This window comes from Diabrotica virgifera, chromosome 2 (genome assembly GCF_917563875.1).
Source record: "Diabrotica virgifera virgifera chromosome 2, PGI_DIABVI_V3a".
In the NCBI taxonomy this organism is placed as follows: Eukaryota; Metazoa; Arthropoda; class Insecta; order Coleoptera; family Chrysomelidae; genus Diabrotica; species Diabrotica virgifera.
The window spans coordinates 132,156,047-132,182,358 of record NC_065444.1 but is presented as its reverse complement, the minus strand read 5'-3'; the positions used below and the strand labels follow the sequence as shown (position 1 = coordinate 132,182,358).

Sequence of the window (26,312 nt, the reverse complement as noted above, 5' to 3'; positions counted from 1 at the left end):
ACAGAGACCACAACACAAGCGACAAAAGCGGCAAGAGTAAGTGGTTGCCTCCGAGAAACCATATGGAGAAACAAATATCTGACCATGGAAAGCAAAATAAAAGTATACAAGGCAACAGTAAGACCTATCCTAACATATTGGTCCAAGAGCTGTGAGACATTTTTGAGTAGGTATTTTAGGCAACCTGAAAATTTTTCAGGTGACTCTTTTATGATAGCCTAATACAGAAATGCCGGTCTGGCTGGAGGGCAGCGGTTATTTTCCCGAAAAATCCCTCCCAAAGTTAAACAAAAGGGTAAAAATTGATATTACAAAAAATATCATTGACGTAACTTTAAAGTAAATTTAAATATTCAAATATAAAGAAAATAAACAGGCCAGGCGATTTGAGGGCGATTTTAACTCTGCAAGATACTTGCATGGGCGCCCCAGGATTATTTTCAGGGGATGCATCTGAACTTCAGAAGATTTCATCTGAATCTGTACATACTATTACCGAGTATAAAATACACAACTATACATGCATAACACTATGTACATTCCTTCCGGGCAGAGAGGTGCAATTGTTATTTTGACAGGGTATTTTTAATATTAAAAATAAACATTCTAAAAAAGACAGTTTTTTTGGTGAAATTTTCCAACTGCCAGGTGATCAAACAAATTACGAGTGCATATAAATGAAAAGCGCTATAGGTAAGCAGCAGTGTGAGAAAGAGCGTATACCGATAGCTGTTTGCGTCCTCTGTTGTAGCTGAGCGAGTCCGTTCCCTCGAGAAAAATCACGTGACCTGGCGATATCCATGTTGTTGTTCCTCGAAACGTTAGAGTATTTATTATAATATATTATAGTTTTTTAAGTAACTTTTTCTTAATTAAAGAAAAATAATACGTACTATACAATAGATTTTGCAAATATGATAGAAAAAGTCAAATTTATTATTATAAATATAGAGGTAGAAAAGTATAAAACTATAAACTAAATTAATTCTGTGTCCGAATCTTGTACTTCTTCTTCAAACTCCTCAGCTGAGCTTAAATATTCATTCTCTTCTTCCTCGTCAGACTTCCCTCGAGACTCAGATTCCTCTCCTACATGATCTGTAAATAGTTTTAATATGTATTTAGAATTAATTAAAAATTAAATAGTGATTAACTAGTTGGGTTGCTACGTATTCTCCGTCCTTTTATAAGGAGTCGAAGCCTGGACAATCACGAGCGCATCTGAAGAAAGACTTGCGGTTGTTGAGATGTGGAGTTATCGAATAATGTTAAATATGTCATGGACACACGTAACAAACACGGAAACATTAATAAAGATGAAAAATGCAAAAAAATACTCAACACTATGAAGGAAAGAAACATGAGCTACTTTGGTCATACCTACACTAAGAAATAAAAAACGTGATGTGATTGGTTATATAAGGAAAAGTATTAAGCATTGGTAATTTTTTATTAATTCTAAATACATATTACAACTATTTACAGATGAGGTAGAAGAATCTGAGTCTCGAGGGGAGTCTGACGAAGGAGAAGAGAATGAATATTTATTTTAGCTCATTTTTCTTTCCTTCATAGTGTTGAGTATTTCTTTTGCCTTTTTCATCTTTCTTAATGTTTCCGTGTTTGTTAAGTGTTGTGTCCATGATATTTTTTACATTATTCGATAACACCACATCTCAACAATAGTAAGTGTTTCTTCAGATGCGCCCGTGATTGTCCAGGCTTCGACCCTGTATAAAATGACAGAGAATACGTAGCAACTCAATTAATTAATCACTGATTAATTTTTAATTAATTCTAAATCCATATTACAACTATTTACAGATCATGTAGAAGAGGAATCCGAGTCTCGAGAGGAGTCTGACGAAGAAGAACAGAATGAACATTTAAGCTCAGATGAGGAGTGTGAAGAAGAAGTACAAGATTCGGACACCGAATTAGTTTAGTTTATAGTTTTATATTTTCTACCTATATATTTATAATAATTAATTGGTCTTTTTCTATCATATTTGCAAAATCTATTGTATAGTACCTATTATTTTCCTTTAATTAAGAAAAATTACTTAAAAAAACTATGATATATACATATAATAATTACTCTAACGTTTCGAGGCACAACAGCATGGATATCGCCAGGTCACGTGATTTTCTCGGGCGAACGGACTCACTGAACTACAACAGAGGACGCAAATAGCTATCGGTATACGCTCTTTCTCACACTGCTGCTTACTTGTAGCGATTTTCAATTATATGCACGCGTAATTTGTTTAATCACATGGCAATTGGAAAATTTCACCAAAAAAAACTGTCTTTTGTAGAATATTTATTTTTAAAATTAAAAAATACCCTGTCAAAATAACAATTGCACCTCCCTGTCCGGAAGGAATATACATAGCTATGCATGTATAGTTGTATATTTTATACTTGTTAATAGTATGTACAGATTCAGATGAAATCTTCTGAAGTTCAGATGCACCCCCTGAAAATACTCCTGGGGCGTCCATGCAAGTATCTTGCAGAGTTAAAATCGCCCTCAAATCGCCTGGCCTGTTTATTTTCTTTATATTTGAATATTTAAATTTACTTTCAAGTCATATCAATGATATTTTTTGTAATAACAATTTTTACCCTTTTTTGACTTTGGGGGGGATTTTTTGGGGAAAATAACCGCTACCCTCCAGCCAGACCGGCATTTTTGTATTAGGCTATCATAGAAGAGTCACCTGAAAAATTTTCAGGTTGCCTAAAATACCTACTCAAAAATGTCTCACAGCTCTTATACTATATGCAGCGGAGACAAGGACCGATACAAGAAAGACGAAACAACAAATCAACAATATCGAAATGAAAGTATTAAGATCAATAGCGGGCATATCATTAAGAGACAGACAAAGCAACAGAAGTATACGAGAACGTTGCAAAATTCAAAATATTAACAGGTGGATAAAAACAAGAAAGAAAAACTGGAACGAACATGTAAATCGAATGGAACCAGATAGATTAGCGAACATCTGTAAAAACAACAAGCCGTATAGCAGAAGACCCGTTGGAAGGCCGCCGAAAAGGTGGAAAGACACTGTACAGTCAACAACATCTGAAACAGAATAAGAGGCAGACAAACAGGAGTAATCCTAGTCGCGCGAAGAAGAAGAAGAAGAAGTATTATAGACAGCTAATATTTGGTTCATTCAATTGTCGAACTAGATTATCTTACAGTTTTTTAATGAACTTCAATTCTTTTTGTGTTCTGCTTGCTCTGAAAATACGAGGGTATATTAAACAAGCTGAAAATGCGAGCATTATCATAACGAAAACTTTGTTTATTTGCGTATTTTAATTCATACTATGGAAAATTGCTATTCTATAAAAAGTTGCTTAGAATTAAAGTTATGTTTTAATGTGTAATTATATTATTCTAATTTAAATATTTTGAACTATAAAGGTACTTTACTTTTGATCGAAATTCATATTTTTTATATACCTCGTATAAAATTAATAAAATTTGATATATGATGGTTGCATCATAAATCTTAGACCATGAAGAGCTTTTTATGAAGAATAACTTTTCTTCGTCAAATTAAAAATAAAAGAGTTATAAATGAAAATGTTGTTGGTATCCATAATTTGAGAAAAATTTTCAAATATTTTTTCCATTAGAAGGGTGCACATATTAGACCATATTTTTTATTCCAAACAGCATTTCATATGGTCGGTTCGCCTAACTCAGACACAACTGGTTAATGATTTTAGTCAGTAATTTTGCCAATTTTGGCAAAATTGGCAAAATACTAAAAAATTACCTACTAAAATCACTAGCCAGTTGTGTCTGAGTTTAGTGAACCGACTATAATAACAATTTTAATTTCATAACAAATGGAACAGTCCATTTATCATTAAAGGGGAGGCCTTATACTCGTATAAACCTTTTTAAAGTGTTTAATAAATTATTGCTTTCAAAATATACTCACATTGTATTTTTGAACATCTTATTTATTTTATATTTAAATAATTAAATTCACTATCAAATGTCATTGATAATTTATTAACACTTCATTTAAAATTTAGTTTGACATTCACAAAGTGTCAAACTCAAATGTAAATAACCTATGCTTTGCTTGCCAAATTCAGATTAAAAAAAACTAGCCTACGTACTAGCAACGATTTCAGCTGACGGTTAGTGTGTCGGCAGAAAATAAAATTATTGTGACGTCACATTTTAGAGTTTGAGGTCGATTATCTCGAAGACGGTTAGAGATATCGAAATGCCGTTTTCAGATTTGGATTTAGAAGACAAAACTACATAAGAAACCATCGATAAATTTGTTTTAAGTATTGCAGGAGCGGCAACGCAATAACACACAGACTTTGCGAATTTATAAACGAAAAGTTTTCGTTGAAAATGCGTAGCCAATTATAGAAATAAACAACATTTTAAAGCCAAAGTAGTATATCATTCAACATACTCTCCCCTTAATTGAAAAAAATTATTACAACAAACCTAAAACGAGTCAGACGGAACTAGGTCTGGTAAATAAAGGAAGATTTCGAGTAATTCAAACCCCAAATTACGAATTGTTTGCATGGCATCGGGTGATGTGTGTACGAGGGAATTGCCCTGTAAAAACAAACTCCATTTGAACAACTTTCCGATTTTACCACCATAATTTCTTCTCGTTTAGTGATCAGTAACATAGGTAGGACAATAAAGTTTTCTACTGACATAGATGGTGAGAAAATGGGAATCAAAAATTTACAAAAAACAATTTAGGAAGAATTGCGTGTGGTAGAAGAGTAGCGATTGATATTCGTAAGCGATAATATTCTCTCTTTTGCATATAATAAATTATGATAGGAGAGCCCAAGCGGGGATTTTTGTAGTTACTCCTACTATGTACTCCTACCACATATTGGATCTTAATATAGGGGAGTTCGTTAAGGGGCCAAAAAAATTTATCCTTAGAAAAACTCTAAATTGTCAGATTCAGATAAGGCAAGTTAAGTATTACATACAGAAAAGTGTATATTTCAAAAATCTGACGGTTTGAGCTGGGCGTAAGGAAAAGGGCGAGTCACAAAGTTACAAGAAAAAAGTGAATATTTCGAGAAATAAACGTCAAATCGAAAATACTAAAAAATAAGTAAACAAAAAGGGTTATCAATCAAGTAACACAGAAAACGACAATAAATAATATCGTTCCCATACCAGCAGATTGACAACAGGTGGAACTTTCTCTGGTTACTACCCTCCGTGATTTTCAAAAATTATAAATCATACGGGTGCCGAGACGAAATTAAGATGAGGGAATTTAAGATAATTCACGTCCCATCTGCTAAGTGTGGTAAAAGTTCCAACGAGAAAGATTACTTAGTACTCCACAAAATAGTAAATGAATTAAAAATGTATAAACATTTTCAATTTCTTTGTAATCCGAAAATGCAGCAGCATTATACTCTAGTTAAATCGGAGAGTGCAGGAAGAGTCTATACCGGTTTTGGGTATTTTTTACCCTCATCAGTAGTCCCATATCTTCTTCTCTCCAATTTAACCAGGTACCTCGCTTTGGGCCGTTCCGAATTGCAAAGAAAGAAATGCCGCTGATATACTAGAGACATCTACCGAGAAACAAAATAAGTTATCAATCAAGTAGTACAGAAAACGACAATAAATATCGTTCCCATACCACCAGATTGACAACAGGTGGAACTTTCTCTGGTTACTACAACCCGCGATTTTCAAAAATTATAAATCATACGGTTGCCGAGACGAAACAAAGATGAGGGAATTTTAAATAATTCACGTCCCATCTGCTCAGCGTGGTAAAAGTTCCAACTAGAAAGATTCCTTAGTACTCCACAAAAGAGTAAATGAATTAAAAATGTATAAACATTTTCAATTTCCTTGCAATCCGAAAATGCAGCAGCATTATACTCTAGTTAAATCGGAGGGTGCAGGAAAAGTATATACCGGTTTCGGGTATTTTTTCACCCTCATCAGTAGTCACATATCCTCTTCTCTCCAATTTAACCAGGTACCTCGCTGTGGGCCGTTCCGAATTGCAAAGAAAGTAATTCCGCGGATATCCTAGAGACATCTACCGAGAAACAAAATAAGTTATCAATCAAGTAGCACAAAAAACGACAATAAATATCGTTCCCATACCACCAGATTGATAACAGGTGAAACTTTCTCTGGTTACTACCCCCCGCGATTTTCAAAAATTATTAATCATACGGGTGCCGAGTCGAACAAAAAAAATACCCGAAACCGGTATAGACTCTTCCTGCACTCTCCGATTTAACTTGAGTATAAGGCTGCTGCATTTTCGGATTGCAAAAAATTGAAAAGGTTTATACATTTTTAATTCATTTACTTTTTGTGGAGTACTAATGAAACTTTCTCGTTGGAACTTTTACCACGCTGAGCAGTTGGGACGTGAATTGTTTAAAATTTCTTCATCTTAATTTTGTCTCGGCACCCGTATGACTTAAAATTTTTGAAAATCGCGGGGGGTAGTAACCAGAGAAAGTTCCACCTGTTGTCAATCTGGTGGTATGGAAACGATATTTGTTGTCGTTTTCTGTGCTACTTGATTGATAACTTATTTTGTTTCTCGGTAGATGTCTCTAGGATATTCGCGGCATTCCTTTCTTTGCTATTCGGAACGGCCGAAAGCGACGTACCTGGTTAAATTGGAGAGAAGAGGATATGGGACTACTGATGAGGGTAAAAAAATACCCGAACCGGTATAGACTTTTCCTGCACTCTCCGATTTAACTAGAGTATAATGCTGCTGCATTTTCGGATTGCAAAGAAATTAAAAATGATTGTGCATTTTTAAAAAGTAAGTGTTCAACATTTTTCAAAAATCTATCGAATGATACCAAACACGACCCCCACGTAGGTGGGGTAAAGGGTTACTTTAAATTCTTAAATAGGAGCTCCCATTTTTTATTGCAGATTTGGATTCCTTACGTAAAATTAAGTAACTTTTATTCGAGACATTTTTTCGAATTATGGATAGAAGGCGCTATAGTCGGAAAAAACGATTGTTAGAAACGGAAAATGAAATAAAAAAATGGAAAGTCTTAAATGAAAAACTTTACTTAATTTTTTTTGGTTTTAGGACCTAATCGTCACAAGCCAATGATTCCCGTAACGCTTGAGTAACTGCAAATTTAGCATACTTTCCTCCCCTACTATTATAAATTATAAAAAATGTATATAAAACAATAATTTTAATGGTTTATTGTAAAAATATATTGCTTATAATGAAATAAATCTAATATAATTAAATAAATCTGTTGTTTTGATGTTATGACAAATTATAACTGAATAATGAAGGCACTACTATTAACAACTTTATCATTCTTATTTCAATCAAATTTTAAACTTTACAAATTACAAACTTTCAATGTTAACATAATTAAATCATTCTAATTTAACTGTTTAATTAGTTAGGCATTTTAGTAAAGTTTCCAACCCTGTAACTAGCAATCCAATTTTCACTCTATCGTGATTAATTGAACTATCATGAAATTATAACATGTTATTAATGAGGTTATCTTTGGACACCAATGTGAAAATTAGGCATTTATAGTAATTACTATAATAGTAGCAAATTTATTTTAATTCGATCCTTCGACATGACCAGCCATCGACAGTATTTGATCAATAAAACCTAAACCCGTAATGGAAATTAGTTTATACGTACTAGATTATTTACGAAATATTATTGATATATTTTTTTAATTATTGAAATATCTTCAGCACCTACAATATTTATTTGAATGTTGTGTTTATATGAGATTAGCCACAGTTTGATTGTAATGACAATTACATTGAGACATTACATGAAGGATTGATAAATTAATAATAACTATTAGTTAATAATTATTATCTAAAAAATACTGACGGTTTAGATTTCCACTCTGGAAATTGTTTTCAGAGAAAGATCAACGATAATTTTGTTAAAAGCTGTGTTTAAACCGCAATTAATTGTTGTTGAGGTTAAACTTCTTTAAGTGCCGTCTCCCAATCGGATGTTGGATATCATCGTCACTATCTTTACTCTGTCTACCGCTGCTCTGAAGAGTTCTATGGAACTGCATTTAAACCAGTCCCTTAAATTCTTCAACCATAACACTCTCCTTCTTCCTATATTCCTTCCGCCTCTTATATTTCTCTGTATTATAATTCTTAGCATTTCATATCGCTGTCCCCTCATTACGTGTCCCACATATTGCAATTTTCTTATTTTTATTGTGTTTATTATTTTGTATTCTTTGACCCTTTCTTGCAATATTTATGTCCGTGGTCGCTTTCTTCTATGTCCATGCTATTCTAAGCATCCATCTGTAACACCATATTTCAAATGACTGTAGCTTATTTATGTGATCTTGCTTCAATGTCCAGCTTTTAAGTCCAAATTGCAGTATCGAGAACACGTAGAATCTCAAAGCTCTTACTCTCAGTTCTAATCTAAGGTCTTTGTTGCATAGAACTTTTTTCATTTTTACAAACGCATTTCTTGCTATTTTTATCCTGGTCTTTATTTTTGTTTTTTTAAATCATTATTGTCTGAAATCCAGGTTCCTATGAATTTGCATTTACCAACCCTTTCTATCGGTACATTTCCCAAATGTGTGCTTGTTTGCATATTTGTTTACTTAGTTATTATCATACATTCGGTCTTTTATCAACCAGATCAACAGATCAGATCAGATTCAACCAGAGAAGGTTCCCATTGTTTTCATTCTGGTGGGATGTAGAGTAGCATTATGTTGCTTTATATCAGTGTTGCCAATCGGCGGATACTTATTCGATTTGCGTACCTTTTTGAGAGTTGTCGTATTTTCTTCGTATCTTTAAATAAATCGGATATTTGCGGATATTTTTCAGTGTATCTACCATCGACTAAAACTTTCTCATCCATATATTCCCAACACCAACAACACATTAATTTTGTTTGGTTCCACCCAAATTTTTATAAATAGCCTATACTGGATGAATGTTAGTGACATGCGATACTTTTCATCTTTTGACAAAAGGGACATGTGCCGATTCTTTTGTTTAGAATTTAAATGCACAAGTGTATCCACTTAAGGCATACTAATACAATTCAAATTTCAAAAACCGTCTGCCGTCCGATGTTATTTATGAGTTTTTAGTTTTTAGTCTTTAAACTTATGAAAGGTAATTCACGCACGATTTAGTTTTATTTTCATTTTATGTAGTGCAGTGCTTAAGTAACTAGGACTCGAATAAAATAATGCATTTTAAAAGCATTGACCAGAAATTTTGCGCCTATGCTATTAATGTAGCTGTAGTTTATTTTGTATTGATTTATTTATTATTTATTTTTCCAGTACCTAGTTTTAGGTAGTTATTACGTTTTAATAAAATAATATTTAATAGTTATTTATGATATAAGTGTTAAAAGTACACGTTTAAGGCACGCATGTGAAAGTTGCAGAATGAGCGATAGCGAGTTCTGCAATTCATATGAGTGCCTTAAAAATGTACTTTTTAACACGCATATCATACAATATTTTTCTACAAACGTAATTACAGGACAATATCTACAAAAACTTTTACTTGAACTTGACTGACATTCCATTTTTATATTTTTTTGACATTACATCAAAATTGTCTATACGGTCAATACGAACTGCAGTGCCTTAAAAATATTTTAAAGCACTAGTGCCTTAACGTAGCATTTTAACGCTCGTATGGAGTGCTAAAAGTTGATTTTTTAACACGGTTGTAGAAAAAAGTGTTTTTTTTTACTTAAATAATTATAATAAACTAATATAACGATCCAAATAATGAAATATTTAGATTTATTTATTTATTTAGAATTTAACACGTACGATAATACAAAATACGAATAATATAATAATAGTAAGTAAATAGTATTTACATAGATACATGAATTAGGTAATAATCAGCTAGGATACGAGATTTTCAGCTATAAACGAAAATTTTTAAACCGTGAAATAGAGAATCCAGTAGATTAGAAGGCCGGTTGTTCGAACGCTAATCAGAAATGGAACCAACTGATCATTATCAAATATTTAATTACTGTCAATGTCAACTTTGATTGGGTTGCTGAAAACATAATTGATTACAATTATGAGATTAATTGATTAATTAATCAATTATGTTAATAATTGTTACGTTAATTGATAATTAATAATTAATTAATCAATCAATTATGTTAATTATCATAATGATAATTGATTCCAATCAACTGATTGGCGTACGAACAACGGATTTTGTTATTTGATGGTTGTTAAGGGGACTAAAAGAATAATATTGGCAACATTGATTTTAATAACAGAATAATTTTTGACCTAGCGTACCTTTTCGTGACAAATCGAATATTTTTCGAGCGATTATCGGATAATCTAGAGAAATGCGATTGGCAACACTGCTTTATATGCCATTAGACTGAAAACTTAGACTTTCGGTCTTTTATATTCATTTTCTTCACAGAAACTGTTTATTTCGATTAGTAGTAATTGGAGTTATTCAGCAGAACTTGCCATAATCATGGTGTCACCTGCACATCGTATGACGTTAAAAGTTTTTTGTTTTTTAATATTCCTTCACATTGAGATTTCTGGAATGGGTTCGTTATCTATTACAATTTGTGCTCTTTGATTCCAGTAAAGGTTTGTTATTATGCATAAGTCCCTTTTGTTTATAGAATTTGGATTAATTTTTCATATCTTACTTTCTCAAATACTTTTTTAAAGTCAACGTAACAAGAATGCATATCGACATTCATATGCACGCATCTTTCAGCTATCACAAGGAAATAACGCCTCTCTGGTTCCTAGTCCCTTTCTGAATCCAAACCGACTATCATCTATTCCTTCTTCTAGTTTTTTATTTATACGTCCATGTATTGTTTTTAAGATTAATATAAGAACATGGTAGGGGAGCCCAAGCGGGGATTTTTGCAGTTACTCGAGGGCGTCAGATTATCATATGGGGAGAAACCTGGTACCCTGCAGATCTACCTCTACCATATATTGTCTCTTAACACAGGGAAGTTCGTTAAGGTGGGCCCGAAAAAAAAACTATCCTAAAAAATACTCGAAATTGTCAGATTAAGATAAGGTAAGTTAAGTACATGCAAAATAGTGTATATGTTACCGGCCAAACCCGATTTCAGGACAAACTAGTTTGGCCTGTCCTAAGCACGTTAGGATAAACTAGTATGGCCTAGGACAAACTAGTTTGTCCTATCGCGCGTAGGCCAAACTAGTTTGTCCTAGGCCAAACTAGTTTATCCTGATATAAATACACACACTTCAGGCCAAACTAGTTTACCCTGATATAAATACACACACTCCAGGCCAAACTAGTTTATCCTAAAGTGTATGTTTTTATATCAGGATAAACTAGTTTAGATTAGTCTAAAATCTAAACCAATTAAATCTAGTCGAAAGTAATTGATTACATATTGATTGCTGATTTAAACGTAGATTTAGAAGACACTATTAAGAGTTGTAAGACATTTAAGTATTTAGGTAAATGATAAACCGAGATGGCACTTGTATGAAAGATATAGAAATGAAAAGAGTACGGGGAAAACAAGCCACGAAAGCACTTCATGGAGTGATATTTATGGAAGAACACTCTAACTAAAAAAAAAAAACAAAAAAGGATTTTTCAGGGCATAGTGCTGAATATTACCGTACAAGACAATGGCCAGTGACAATAATAATACGAAATAAAATACGAACAGTTGAATTGGAGTTTACGAGAAGGTGTCTACAAATCACCAGGTAGGATAGAATAAGAACAGAGGAAATATGACTTGAAAAAATAGAAGTAGAATGCTCAATTACAAAACAAAAAAGTTGTGGTAGCAAAAGTAGAGCTCTGAAATGGTACGGGCATGTACAAAGAATGCCGGAGCACAGGTGGGCGAAAAGATTATTGGACTGGGACCCGCGGGAAGGAAGACGGAGAGGAAGACCTGTTGTGAGATGGAAAACTTACATAGGAAATGCTATGGGTCAAGTCCCATCTTAAAGTTCAGGAAAAGACTAACCCATTCATATGTCAACCATCCATTTTGGTCCAAGGGTGTGGATTTTACGGCCCTTTCTATTTAGGGTCTGTTTTTCGTTCTAGTCCCCAAAACTCCCAAAAACTTCAAAAATTTAAGTCCGACCTTTGCGGTTTCTAATATTACTGATCATTACCTTTCCAACGAATGTCTAATTTTTAAAATCGGTTATACCATTCAAAAGTTACAGACTTCAGAAGTATGACTCAATTTTTATTTAAAAAAGGGAAAATGTGGATATGTATGTGTGTTTGAAAGTTAAACCGATTTGAATTTTTTTTCTGTGTTTGAAGAGGGGGTCAGGGCCGATTCAGAACCGGTGTAGTTTGTAACTTTTGACCACCCATAAGCCAGCTGCTAGAGGATTTAGTAGGTACAAAACCGCATATTTTTTGGGGGTATATATCTTCGAATTAAGAAGAGACAGGAGAACCGTAAATACACCAAATCAATAGTGTTGAGTTAGGCTTTCAAATGTTGTTTAAGCCGTCAGGATCAGACATATACACGGCTCAGTATAGCCGAAAAACTGAAAAACTATACTTTGAAAATTTTGGTTTTTCGACAATTACTCAAAATTTCAACCTAAGAATTGCGCCACTGACTGAGCGTTTATAGAAGGACTCTAGACGAATCTGACGGTGTATACGTCATATCCGGAAAAAATCGAATTTTTAAGTTATAGGCTTCATAAGTATGATGAAATCTATTTCCTACGGGAAAAACGGTTTCTCAAGCTCAATAATTCCTGTAACAGCTTCAGTTATCATACTTAACCTTAGATCCATCAGATACTACTAGTAAATACGTTTCAAATTCATGTTTACTGATCAAAATCGGTTAAGCCTTTTAGAAGTTATTAAGCTACAAAAGTATAATCCAATTAACGATTATTCCCGAAATGGTTTATGTACTTAGTTGTAGTGATTACGACGCTAAATTTGATCTGGCAACGGGCAATCCGACTTCATTTACCGGTCATCTCAATATTTTTTTTCAATCTATTTCGAATAGAAAAAAATCTAGTGTACATTCGATGGGCACTAGCTACTCTTGGGCAAACTGTATCAAAGTTACTCTTTTGTGGCGCGTTTACTTCAAATTTAGCAAATATTATGGAAAATCTTTTAAAATAAAATTAGAATTTTGTTTTGCATCAAAATGGAAATACATTTTCACGCCTCGTAATATTCATATCAGATATTTTGTAGCTGGAATATTGTATGCGCCACTCATTTTTAAGGCGTTTAGCGGTTTTTTATTCTTGTTTTGTATTATACATTGAGTTTCCTAATTTAAACCTGTTGTTTTATACTTTATATAAAACCTTTAGTGATAATTACAATATTATATTTATTTAGTACAATACATTGAGTTTCATATTTCATGGTACTTATTTGTTTTTAATTTTTTTTATTTGGCTTAAATGCCTCGACAACTAAGGCCATTGGCATGGTACGGTTGATGTCGCTATCAGATTATAGTGTCATGTGTAGTGTATGTGTGTTGAGTAAATGTCTTGTTACTTAGTAAACTCGAATTCATTGACTTAACGAGTAAACGCTAATTGTATCCAAACTTCTGCGGTCCCTCTGGCAAGTGTTTTACATTTGTATTGATTTATTTATAACACGTATTCTGCATGGCGCCCATTGCATTCTTAAAATCTGTATAGAATCGATCATTATAGGTAAGACTATGATGACCTCTCTTCGCGTTATAACCCACCTCAGTTTAAAATCTTCATTTTGTCTGATTTATCTTTTGTGTTTTGTGAGTTAATTGTCACACTATTAATAGCTAAATCCTTTAGTTGTTGCAGAAGCCGTAACCTTCATAGTTAGATGACGAGGTATCGTTTTATTGTTGCACAGTAGGTACTGAACAAACTATTTTTCTCTTTTAAGGGTTTCTATACATTTGTTACTTCGTTTTTCTTGTGTGTATCATATTTTCTTCTATTTCTTTTGTCTCGTTATTCTCTACTTTTTTCTAGTTCGTTGGGTAAGTATTTTTGTTGTAGAATTAACTTCTTTCTCTTGATACATTCTGGCATTCATCGTCACACCAATGATTTTGTATTTTGCTCGAATGTCAAATAACTATTAGCCAAGAAATTTTTTGATTGTCTACATACTATTTTTTCCTTATTTTGAGTATCAGTGGCAGTACCTACTAGCTAAGATACAAATAAAACGCGTTTTTACATATTATAACAGTTTGTAACAACTTTTATGCTATTGGTTAATAATCTTATAACATAAAATTGCATTTCAATATTTTTCTCGATGCATTTATTGTTAAACTCAAAAAAGTTTAATCTTAAACTTTAAGTTTAAAAAAGTTGCCCTACATTTAAAATTTTATTCATTTGGCAGTTTATTATTTTAAGCGAAAATATTTAAATAATTAATATTTTATTTTTCTAATATTTTTTGTTTAATTACTGCAATTTAATTTAAATTGGTCAATTACCATAATATCAAAATAATGCATATTCAACAGAAATTTGCATGAGTGAGTTTTAAAATTATTTTTCGCAATAGATTTAGTTCACGAACGTAGAAATTGATTTAAATAGGACACTTCATATTAAATATCTAATTTTACCTTACAATGTGGTAATTACTGTTCACACATTTAATTCATACTGATTATGAATTCCCAAATACTGTGTTGTATTTGTTCTTTGACAACTTTATAACGGAAGCTTATTTAGAATATTTAGATTTAGCTTATAGAATAAACACTATTTAAAGCGGTCCAAAAATACTACTGTGGTTTTTTTGGGTAGATGAAAACTTTTAAAGGCAACTTCCGTAACGTGCTATGGGATTTTTACTCATCAAATTCTTCAGTCGTTGATGAAGTCATGGTGGAAAATCTATGTGTTAGTACTTAATCATGCGCTGTTAATCGCATCTACCCGACTCTGCGATAATCTAACTAAACTACACACACTGGCTGCATTTTTCACCTTCTTATTTCAATCTCTCGTTATCTTTCAACACTATGGCAGTAATAATATTCGCGAAATTTTGATCTTTCTTGGTATACTAAAAATTTATTTCACTCTAATGATTAAAGCTCGGATTATAGGCAAAATGCCTTTTTTCGCCTATTTTGCCTATTATAATTGTTTTTTGCACTTTTTGCCTTTTTTCGTAAATTCCGCCTATTTGTGCCTTTTTTAAAATTTCATGGTACTACCATGATATTATTCTATTACTAAACCATTCTATAATAAGATTTTGGGTCAATAATAAAATACCAATGGTTTGTTTATATAACAGATTTCTAGGAAAATGTACCTGATCGAGACTTGAGGGTTAACTATTTGGAAATCCCTAAGCTTTATTAGTTTATTATCAGTTGTACAGTCGGTTACTGTATCAGAGTTTAGTCACAAATTGCTATATCCTAGTTTAGTTTTGTTGCGTATACCAAAAAGCAAAGAACACGTTTTAAAACGTTTTAGACATTTGTGTGAAAAGATGACATCTAAATTAAGGCTATGGATCGCACCTTATTCGGAACTTTCTCTAGAAGGAGATGGAGCATTTTGTAAACCATGCGGCAAATCGGTAAGTTTTATTTTTTCTCTTTTTTTCTCGTCCCACAACATAACTAAATTCTAAAGCGGTTATAGAATTCTAATTTTTTTTTAATTTTCAGATTTCAAGTAGAAAAAGTACTTTATTGACCAGCATTGTGGAACCCCACTTCATAAACGTAATTTGGAAATTCCATTCCTCTAAGTTAGCCCAAATATCTCTGCGGGATAGTTTAATCAGTTAAAAAAAAGAAGGAAGACGCATTTAAATTTGATTTATGCCAGATGATGATTGCATCCAACATTCCTCTATATAAAGGTAATAACCCTAGTTTTAAATGCTTTTTCGAAAAATATCTTAATAAATCCTTACCGGACGAGAGTACATTGAGAAAACATACTGTGAAAAAATGTTATGTGGAATGTATTTCAAAAATTAAGCGGGAGTAAGAGGGCAATTTTTTGTATATTATCGTGGATGAAACGACAGGTGTATGCGACAGGTGTATGCGGCAGGTATATAGCTAATTTAATGATTGGAATTTTGAACGAAAACTTTGCGAGAAAACCTTATTTATTTGCCGTTAAAGAATTGGAAAAAACAAACAATTTAACAATAAGTCGATTTATACAAGATAGTTTAACAAACCTCTTTTTACCCAACCCTATACCAGTGAATAAAATAGTTTTAATGCTTTCAGATGCTGCGGCATATATGTTAAAAGCTGCTGTTAATTTAAAGATTTTTTATCCTAATTTAATTCATTGCACTTGTGTAGCCCACGGGGTATATAGAATTGCTGAAGAAATAAGAAATATGTTTCCGTTGGTAAATAATTTTATAAATTTTATGAAAAAAGTTTTTGTAAAGGCTCCGTTGAGGATGCAAATATATAAAGAAAGACTTCCCGGTGTCCCTTTGCCACCTAAACCAGTAATTACAAGGTGGGGAACCTGGCTCGAAGCAGTTTTTTTAATTTAAACACTGCAATGAAATAGAATTAGTTATGTCAGAATTTGATGATGATATTTCCGAAGCCATTCGAGAAGCAAAAAAAATATTAAAAAATCCCAAATTGAAACAGGAACTCGCTTATATCAATGACAATTATAAATTAATAGTTACCACAATTACCTTATTAGAAAAACAAGAGATAAATTTATGTGAGTCAGTAAAATTAATAGATAATTTAAAGACGAAAATTAAATCGGCACCTGGAAGTAACGGTCAATTAATTAAAAAAAAATGAAATATGTTTTCGACAAGAATGAAGGTTTTTCGTTTTTATCTAATGTTGCTAAGTTTTGAATGGGACATTTTCCGAGGAATTACAAATTATGCCAGATTTATTATCCGCTCTGAAATATGCTCCAAATACATCTGTCGATGTCGAACGTTCGTTTTCAATGTACAAATTAATTTTAAGTGATCGAAGACATAGTTTTAAGACCGAAAATATTGAAAAACATTTAGTTGTTTCTATTAATGATAAAATTTTAAGTGGTTATAAATAATAAGTTATATTCCTTTATTGCCTATATTTTGCCTAAATGTTAATATTCCTGCCTTTTTTAATAAAAATCTTTGCCTATATAGGCGCCTTTTTCTTCAATTTTTGTTGCCTATAAATCCGACCTTTACTAATGATTATAGTTCACTATTTATTGACCTCCCCGAAAGCCATATATAGGCTCCTCTGATAGACTTCCCAATTGTCCCAGCAGTTCCTGGCATTAAAAAGTCTTTAACTATCTTGACCATCAAGGTTAGCAAGCGTAGTGGTCCATATTTTGGTTCCTCTTTCTTCTTTGTTTCCTTCTATTCGGAGATTAGATTTGGAGTTAAGTATTGGAAAGTTCTTCAATAAAAAATATAAACGAGTTCCAAAGGGTAACAACTCTATAATAACGTTCTGTAAAGATGTCACACATATATATTGTCATAAAACGGTAATTATTATAGTTAGAAATTGTAACAATTAGACTTGCTACCCTTTTTTGTCGTAAATAATGATTTTTGACTTGTTACACTATGGAACTGGTGTATCGATATATACAGTATGCGGCAAAGAAATGACTATTGAAATGTTTATGATCATTTATATATCTAGTACTAATACACATGATATAGCCTTGCAAGCATTGTTCACGAATACGCACATTCCCGATAAAATAGATGTTAAAGAAGCCCTTCAGCCCTTGGCGGATCTACGGGGAGAGGAAATCAGAAAATTTCCCCCCTAACAAGGTCCAAAATTAAAGAAAAAAAAAGGTCAAACAGAAAAATATATTGGCTGCCATGAAACCGAAACCACAAAAAGACAAATTTAAACCAATAAACACGCTAGTTAGAAAAATTAAGGGAATTTAATGCCTATAAGTTATTATTTATGTCTTTTATGTATTCTTTTAGTTTATCTTTTTTATATCTTTTGGTTGGTTTTTCATTGGAAGTTCCGCCTAATATAAATTTCCCCTCGCAAGGCAAATTTCTAGATCTAGCCACTGCCTCTGGTACAAAAAAATATTTTTCTAGTCCGCAATTCCGAAATGGCAGACGGTGGATATGTCTTACTTTTTCAGCATTCCCATATGTACGCATCTGGTGGCGTTAGTTCTGGTGAGTGATAACTCCAAAAATGATCGCACAGGATTCGAAGAGACATCCTGGCAGTATGAAACCATCGTTGATTTTAAGCTTGGCCCGTTTTCGTGACCTTTTTCGTATGACCGAAAATAGTACTCCACCATAAAAATTTTTTCTGCAAAACTGAGAACCATTCTGAAGCAACTACATTATCACGACATTCACATACGTTATAACGACGTTCAGTAACCACACACTAACAACTAACACATACAAATTAGAGGCATAAGAATTTCAGTACTGTTTATCTTGCCGCATACCGTACTTCTAAAATTACTCTTTCTACATCAGGTGATCTTTCTCTCTTCGCGACTTACCTATATTCAGTTAGGATGCAGCAGCCAAGCGTTTGATAATAGGCTCTCTTACGCCTCCCACATGCGTTCTTGGCCTATCGAAGGGGTCGTCACTCGATCCTTTCAGACATCCTATATATCTTCATTGACGTCCTCACACAAACTTGTACTTGTACATTTTGCACTGTACTTTCCTTTTTAGTATATTTCTGGTTAATGTAAACTCTCTTTTAGCTTGCTCCATTTTCCCCAAATTAACTTTTAAACACCTCATTTAATTCAGCAGCAATCATCTCATTATATAATTTTAAAATTACTGTTAAAGTTCTCTCTTTTTCTCTATTTTTTCATACCTAGCTGCCACCTCCACCAGTAGTACCCAGTGGTCGCTGTGGTCCTCTCTTTAACTATCCATCCTTGCACCTATCTTGTAAAATGGGAGACCATTCTCATATCTAAGAAGTAGGCCGAGCCACCTCGTATAGTATTCATATTATACATTCGCCGAACATGTATCATATCCTGATCAGATCATATCCTGCATAAAATTTCGAGCATAAGAATGCTGTCGGCACGATGAGTGCCGCATTTGCTCACTACGAACAATAAGCGCAACGACGAGACCACTTCAAAGCAGTGTCTGAGGCTGTTTAAGCCTAATCCAAAGAGTTTCTACGTTGTTTCATAACCGTCGACCAAAAATGATTCCACTGTTACACATCAGAGACCAACGAACAGTCGATAAAGTGATAAAGTCGATAAAGGGTGAAGACAATCTAATCGACCAGAAAGGTGATGGCCACCATTTTCTGGGATTCACAGGGTGTGATCTATATCAACTTCCTGGAAAATTTCAAAACGATCACAGGGCTTTACCCTGCCACATTATTGGGCCGATTCAACGTCGAATTTCAGAAAAAAACAGCCCCAGTTGATGAAGTAAAAAGTACTCTTCCGCCATGACAACGCATTGACTCACGTCTCCGCCGTCGCGATGGCCAAATTGATTGAATTGGGCTACGACTGCTGGGACTGCGATTGGGACTGCTGTCCCATCCACCGTATTCTCCAGATTTGGCTTTGTACGAATTCTTTTTGCTTCCAAACTTGAAAAAGTCACTCAGCGGACAGAAATTTAATTCTAATCGCCTTGTTAACTAATCACCTTGCGTATAATTCGTACCGATAATTAAAGAAAAAGAAATGCTGAAAATATTAATTGGAAAAGGATTTGCCACCACACACATACAGTGATCTCACTTGTATGCGTACAGTGATCTTATGATTTACTTAATATCATTCTTATCCAAAAAATGCAATTATTTATCCAAAATAGTTATTTTCCTAACAAGTGCAGAAAGTCATACTTTTCCGCACGCGACTGCAGTTTTCCGAACGACGCGAAGCGGGAGTTCGGCAAGCAGTCGAGTGCGGAAAAGAGACTTTCTGCAAGCGTTAGGAACAATATTTTTTCTATGAGTCTTTAAAAAATGACCAAATCTTAATCAATTAATTTAATTAATATGAAAATACACAAATAATTAATTCTTTGACAAGGTTGTCAAAATCAAAGTTTCAGCATAATTGGTTAGCATGACGACGATCTTGGTTTCCATGACAACAATTCAAAACCACTGTTATTGTCTACTGATTTGACTTTCGAATATTATGTCAAAATTATTTTATTTCATCGCATTATCGCGTTAATTTCATTAAAACATGAACACAATAAGATATAATATTTGAAATAAATTAGTAAATGATATCTAAATATTAGTTTATTGCATGTATTATAATTACTTTAAGGCCATATTAACATATCTTAATTAACACGCGTGCGGAAAATTAAAACGCGTGCGGAAAAGTAAAACGCGTGCGGAAAAGTAACACGCGTGCGGAAAAGTAAAACTTTCTAAACTAAAATGCGTGCGCGAAAGTAGACATTTTTGCACGCTCGTAGAAAAAAGCTATTTTTAGAGACCTTTGATAAACTTTCGTGTAAAGTAAGAATGCTTAAAGGTCAATCTCCTTAATTTGAAGGAAACAGGCGACGATAAAGGGCTGTTTATGTTTACCCTTCAGGAATAATCAAAGTTGTTTCATGGGTACACATTCGGCGCTATAGGTTATCGTGTTATTTTTCGACCTATATTCATAAATTAACGCGAACACGCAACAGGAATAGAGAAGTATCGGTTGGAATTTATTTTCGGGGTAAATTAATTTGGCCGTGAGAGGGTTTTTATGTAGCTAAAGTGCCGTGATTACTTCCACCGATTGATAATTATTAATGGCAATTTCATGCTGGTAGTCAAACATTTATAGCTTAATAAAATTAATAAATTTTCAAATATGAAATATTTAATAACAGGTACTATTAAAAAGTGTAAAATAGATTTGTCAAACCTACTTACAGTCGGAAAAATGGAAGAATACCCATGAACGATCACATCAATTACTTATTTTGTATTTGCTGTCTTTTTCTAGAACAAAAGTTTGTTATTTATAGAAAAAGACAGCAAATACAAAGTAACTAATTGATGTGATCGTTAATGGGTATTCTTTCATTTTTCCGACTGTAGGTTTATTGATGTTCGGAACTACCAAAAACCCCACCAGATATATAATGGTGACATGTTAGTGAGATGTAACATTGTGCATTTTGACTGGATGCGGTGAAAACATTCCGGTTCGACGTAATGACGACAACTCATGACTTTGACATTTGACATGAACATATGACATTTGTCACACTATACCATGCGTTCTTGCCTCATCTACCGGATATCGCCGCAACTAGCTACTATACTATACGGCGAGACGGCTAGACCGTAAAGGCTGTATGACACTATGCATTTTCTTGTATCATTTCTAATATCGTTTCTGATATCGTTTCTTGTATACATTTTCTTGTATCATTTCTTGTACGTATATTTGTGCCTTGTATGACACTATGCAAGTTCTTGCATTTTGTTTGTTTTGTCTTGTTTGTCACCCTGTGTCACGTTATGGTAGTACTGCATCTACAGACACAGCTGATTTTAAATATTTTATAAAATTTATAAACTTTTATATAATTAACATTTTAATGTTAACCAGAATTTTACGTTGACTGAGGTTGATTATTTGTGTTTTTATTTTGTTTTGATATTTGTGCTAAAATATTTGCATTAGAATTATCTTCAGTTTGATCCAAATTGAGAACTATTGTATTTTCGTCTATTAAAAAATTATGCACCATGAAACCTAAATTTATAGTTTGAACTTTACTAGGAGCTAAATATATGGTTATTAGTAGAACAGTAGTCCATACCAAACGGTATATTAAGTATCAATAAAAGATTTATAAATAATACCTACAAAAACACAAATAAATTCATCAATACATTATCCCATTTTCATTTCAGCTGCCATTATGAGTACGTAATTATGACATTTTAGATGTTTTACCAGCAGGTTTTACGTTTTTGCTCTTGCGCAGAAATTGGAGCAGTTCTTGTACAAGAATCTGTGCCCGACACAAATTCTTGTATCGTTTCTGATATCGTTTCTTGTATCTGTGTATGACACTATGCATTTTTTTGACATATCAGAAACGATATTAGAAATGACACAAGAAAATGTATAGTGTCATACAGCCTTAAGACGGAAATGCATCGACGACCCAAGCATTTTTATAAAAGCTGTCAAACTGTGCGGTTCAAAAGTAGAGATGGTGATATAGTGAAAATCTTAAGCGAGCACCACACTCTCGGGAAGTTTATTTGCCAAAGTTGACCGAAGCACAGAATATATAACCATACAGAAGCGAATCTTACTGTCGTTTCCATTGATTTTGTGGTGACAGAAATATTTGACCTTGTGCACAAGTTACAGAATAGAACTTGATGTTCTAAGGAATAGACCATTCCAAATTAGGTAATATTTTTTACAAGTAGTTATTAATTAAATATGAAATATAAAATTTAATTATAAAATTAAATAAAATATAAAATAAAACATATATAAATATAAAATTTAACGATAAACAACTGTCACGTCAGTCGCAAAAGTGAGGTTGCACCAGTTACGTTGACACATGAGCATGAAAATTATGTTACCGTTTTCGGCAGGAGTTTCGCTTCTGTGTGGTTATTTATTCTGTGACCGAAGTCCGAAGTACCATCACTACACACTCGTTCTACTTCGCGAGGAATACATTCACTCCGGGCGATAAGGACTTCGTTCCTTTGACTTGATCGCAGAGACCGCCACCGAATGGAAGTAGACCGAGGCGCAGCAAAGTCTCACAAGGTGGCCATCTACACTCTCGTACTTGTTGCACTTCTATCGACTTTGCCGAGAGTGTAGTCTTACTACTATTACTTGCTTGCAGGACAAGCCATCACTTTGGGATAAAAGTACAAAAGAATACAGTGACAAAAATGCACGAGAAAAAGCATGGATAGAAGTTGGCAAAAAATTTTATGACCGCTTTATACTCAACAATATGAAGGAAAGAAAAATGAGCTATTTTGGTTACATATTAGAAAATAAAATTCCCAACAATTTTTTATATTATCAATTTTTAACATTAAATGTGAAAAATAAAGGTATATTACTCTTGAGCCAAATTCATATTTTTTGACATACCTCACATAATATTAAAAAAATTTGATATCTGATGGTTGAATCGTAGGTTTTAGACCTTGCAGAACTTTTTATGAAGAATATCTTTCTTTCGTTAAGTTGTAAAATTAATAATAAAAAAGTTTCCCATATATTATGTCCAACTTAAGTAGATATGTTGTATATCTGTTACGGGCAATAACGTAAATCCGGCCAATAACGTTAATAACCGGCCAATATCGACAATGGCCTGTTGAACTAGTCATTGTCGACAATGGCCGGACATTACATTAACGTTATTATCCATAGAAACTGGACATTGATGATCATTTTAAATTCTTGATAACATTTCCATCATTGTCCGGTCAATGTCAACAATGCCCGTTGTTAATCGGTCAATGTTGAAATTTAGACTAAAAGATAGGTTATGTTTATTATTTGCTTCGTTTCTCTGCTCGTGCTGAAATTACTCATAGTAAATTTATGTAAAAAGTTTTACAAAATACCATGGTTCACTATCTTGTCAAAATAAAAATGATTACCCTTCAAAAGCTATCTTATATAAAAAAAAATAGGATATTATACCTAATTTTATTTATTTATCATCATTGGCCATTTCCTTTTGGCCACTGTCGTTATTGACCGGTTATTAATGAAAACTCTAATTTTAGGTTATTTTATTACAACATTGGCCAATAGCTAATGTTATTGTCGTTAATTGCTTTGGACCGGGCATTGTCGATCAGGAGAAATGGACATTCACGACAATGCCCGGTCTTTAACGTCAATGGCCAATTTACATCATTGTTCGTAACACATTGACTGATTTCTACGTTTCTAAGTGTTGCTGTCAATCTTTATTCTGCACTTATGGAGTTTCTAAATTGCTTATTTTTTTATTAGGTTAGGTCGTAACATCTCCACCAACTCGTCAAAAGATTTGATTGACAATCGGTAATATTGAAAAATTGATCATTATAAATATGAATCTTTTCGAAAAACCTTTGAAAGTTTTTCATTGAATCGCGTTGGGAAAAAAATGGACGAACCCAATGCTGGCGATTCACTGGTTCTCTCAACATTCCCTCTGCTTCCAATACAGAAATACAGAAATTGCTAACAATTTCTTTTTCAAAATTTTTTGAGACATCGCACAGTGGTCCAAAATCCCGAATAGCTGGCCAAAAGTAAAAAAAAAATCGACTTCTCGAGAATATTATTACATTTTCTAAAACAGAATTAAATTTCCCATTTAGAGTTGTCAACCCTAGAGCTTTATCTCCTATATCTGAATTTCCAGTTCTGATCAAAGTTGACCTTCGTACGAAACAGGCGCGCAGTTAAGAATAACGAATATGTGTTTTATACATATTTGGGTTTATCTTTGCAACATCTCACGAAATATAGGCAAAACGGTAATCATTTTTTTCGTCAATCACTCCTGGCGACGAATCTTAGTGCCTTATTCATTAACATTAACATTAACTGGTGAATCATTATTTTGAACCTTCCAATCATCGTGCAATGGAAACGTACCTGCGAACATTTTTTCTACCATGAAGGACCCTTTCTTTTTTGTATAGAATATACTTAACCTAGAGTTAACAACGCAAGCTTGTATAATAAACTTTCAAAGAAGTTCCATCAATCAATAAAGCGGAAATGGTCCAGCGAACCTCTCACATGGTTTCGTTCTGCTGCAGGACAATGCTCGGCCTCATGTTGCCAAAAGTACAAATACAAAAAATATACAAATAAGGAAATGGAGGATATTAGAGCATCCACCTTATACTTCCGTTTTATCATCTTTATATTTTCACATTTTTGAGCCACTAAAAAAGGCTTTAAAATGTAATCAGCTTTTAGTCGACGAAGAAGTGCAACATGCCGTAAACAATTTTTCGAACAACAACCATAAGAATTCATCGGTATTTATCGGTTGTTGAAACAATGGGATATGTGTCTTAATTGTATTGGTGATTATTTGTATATATATTTGCCAGTACAGTTTTTCGATATTAAATTAGATTAAACATAATCATTTTAACTTACCCAAAGTCATGTTCAGTCTCAGTTTCTGAATGATATCCTGTATCACTATGGCAAGGACTATGAGGTATTTGCATTAAATCCAAAAGGACTCCACAACCCCTCGAAAATGACATTAATACTGTGGCTACTGGTACGTCGTCTCCTACTGGCTGAAGTCTAAAATAAATAATAAATAGTTGTGCATCATGTAAATAGTAAATATCTATTACAAGAGAAGTTCAACAACAAACGCTAAATATATATATATATATATATATATATATATATATATATATATATATATATATATATATATATATATATATATATATAAAAGAAAAATCCCATCAAATTGTACTTGAAATATATTTTCATTTATTATAAGCACAACAGGCCTTGTAGGCCTAGGGCTAAAATGTTTACATTTCTGATTGCACAAATAATATAATAAATAACTTAATATAACTTACATAAACTATAAAACTTATTTTATTTAATTGCACTTCAGTCTTTTAATACACTCCTTCACCACCTCTCTCCATCTCCTTCTGTCCAATGCTAGTTCTTTCCATCTCTCAATGTTACTTTTCTTCAAGTCTTCATACACACTGTCCTTCCATCTTTTCATTGGCCTGCCTTTCCTCCTCTTTTGTATTGGTCTTCGTGAGAGTACCATTTTTGGTATTCGTTTACTTCCCATTCTCTCGATGTGCCCCAAGTATCGTATTCTCTGTGCTTTGATCGTCGTCGTGATCGTTGGCTCTTGATATAGTTCTTCCAATTCTTTATTTGTTCTTCTTCTTCACTGACCTTCTATTTTCACACCTCCATATATTGCTCTTTGCATTTTTCTCTCCCATCTTTCTAAAAGGTCTGTTTCTGACTTTTTGAGCACCCATGTTTCGCATGCGTATGTTACTGTAGGTCTGATAACAGTCTTATAAATTCTTATTTTTGTTTTTCTTGATACGTATTTGGATTTCAATACTGTGCGTAATGCTCCATATTTTTTATTCCCTTTAGCTATTCTTGCCTTTATCTCCCCTTCTTCATGACCATTTTCATCTATTTTGGCTCCCAGGTAAATAATTTCT

The 26,312-nt window shown here is 33.1% G+C and overlaps 1 protein-coding gene across 2 annotated transcripts in view; it reads right to left on the bottom strand.

Moving 5' to 3' along the window:
- The window catches only part of LOC114330384 (uncharacterized), a 519,460-nt gene that overhangs the window by 339,789 nt on the left and 153,359 nt on the right, over positions 1-26,312 (bottom strand). For both annotated transcript variants that reach the window (XM_050642801.1, XM_028279724.2), the window contains exon 4: positions 25,240-25,395. In XM_050642801.1, coding sequence (XP_050498758.1) covers positions 25,240-25,395 — 156 coding nt within the window. The remainder of the gene's footprint in view (positions 1-25,239; positions 25,396-26,312) is intronic.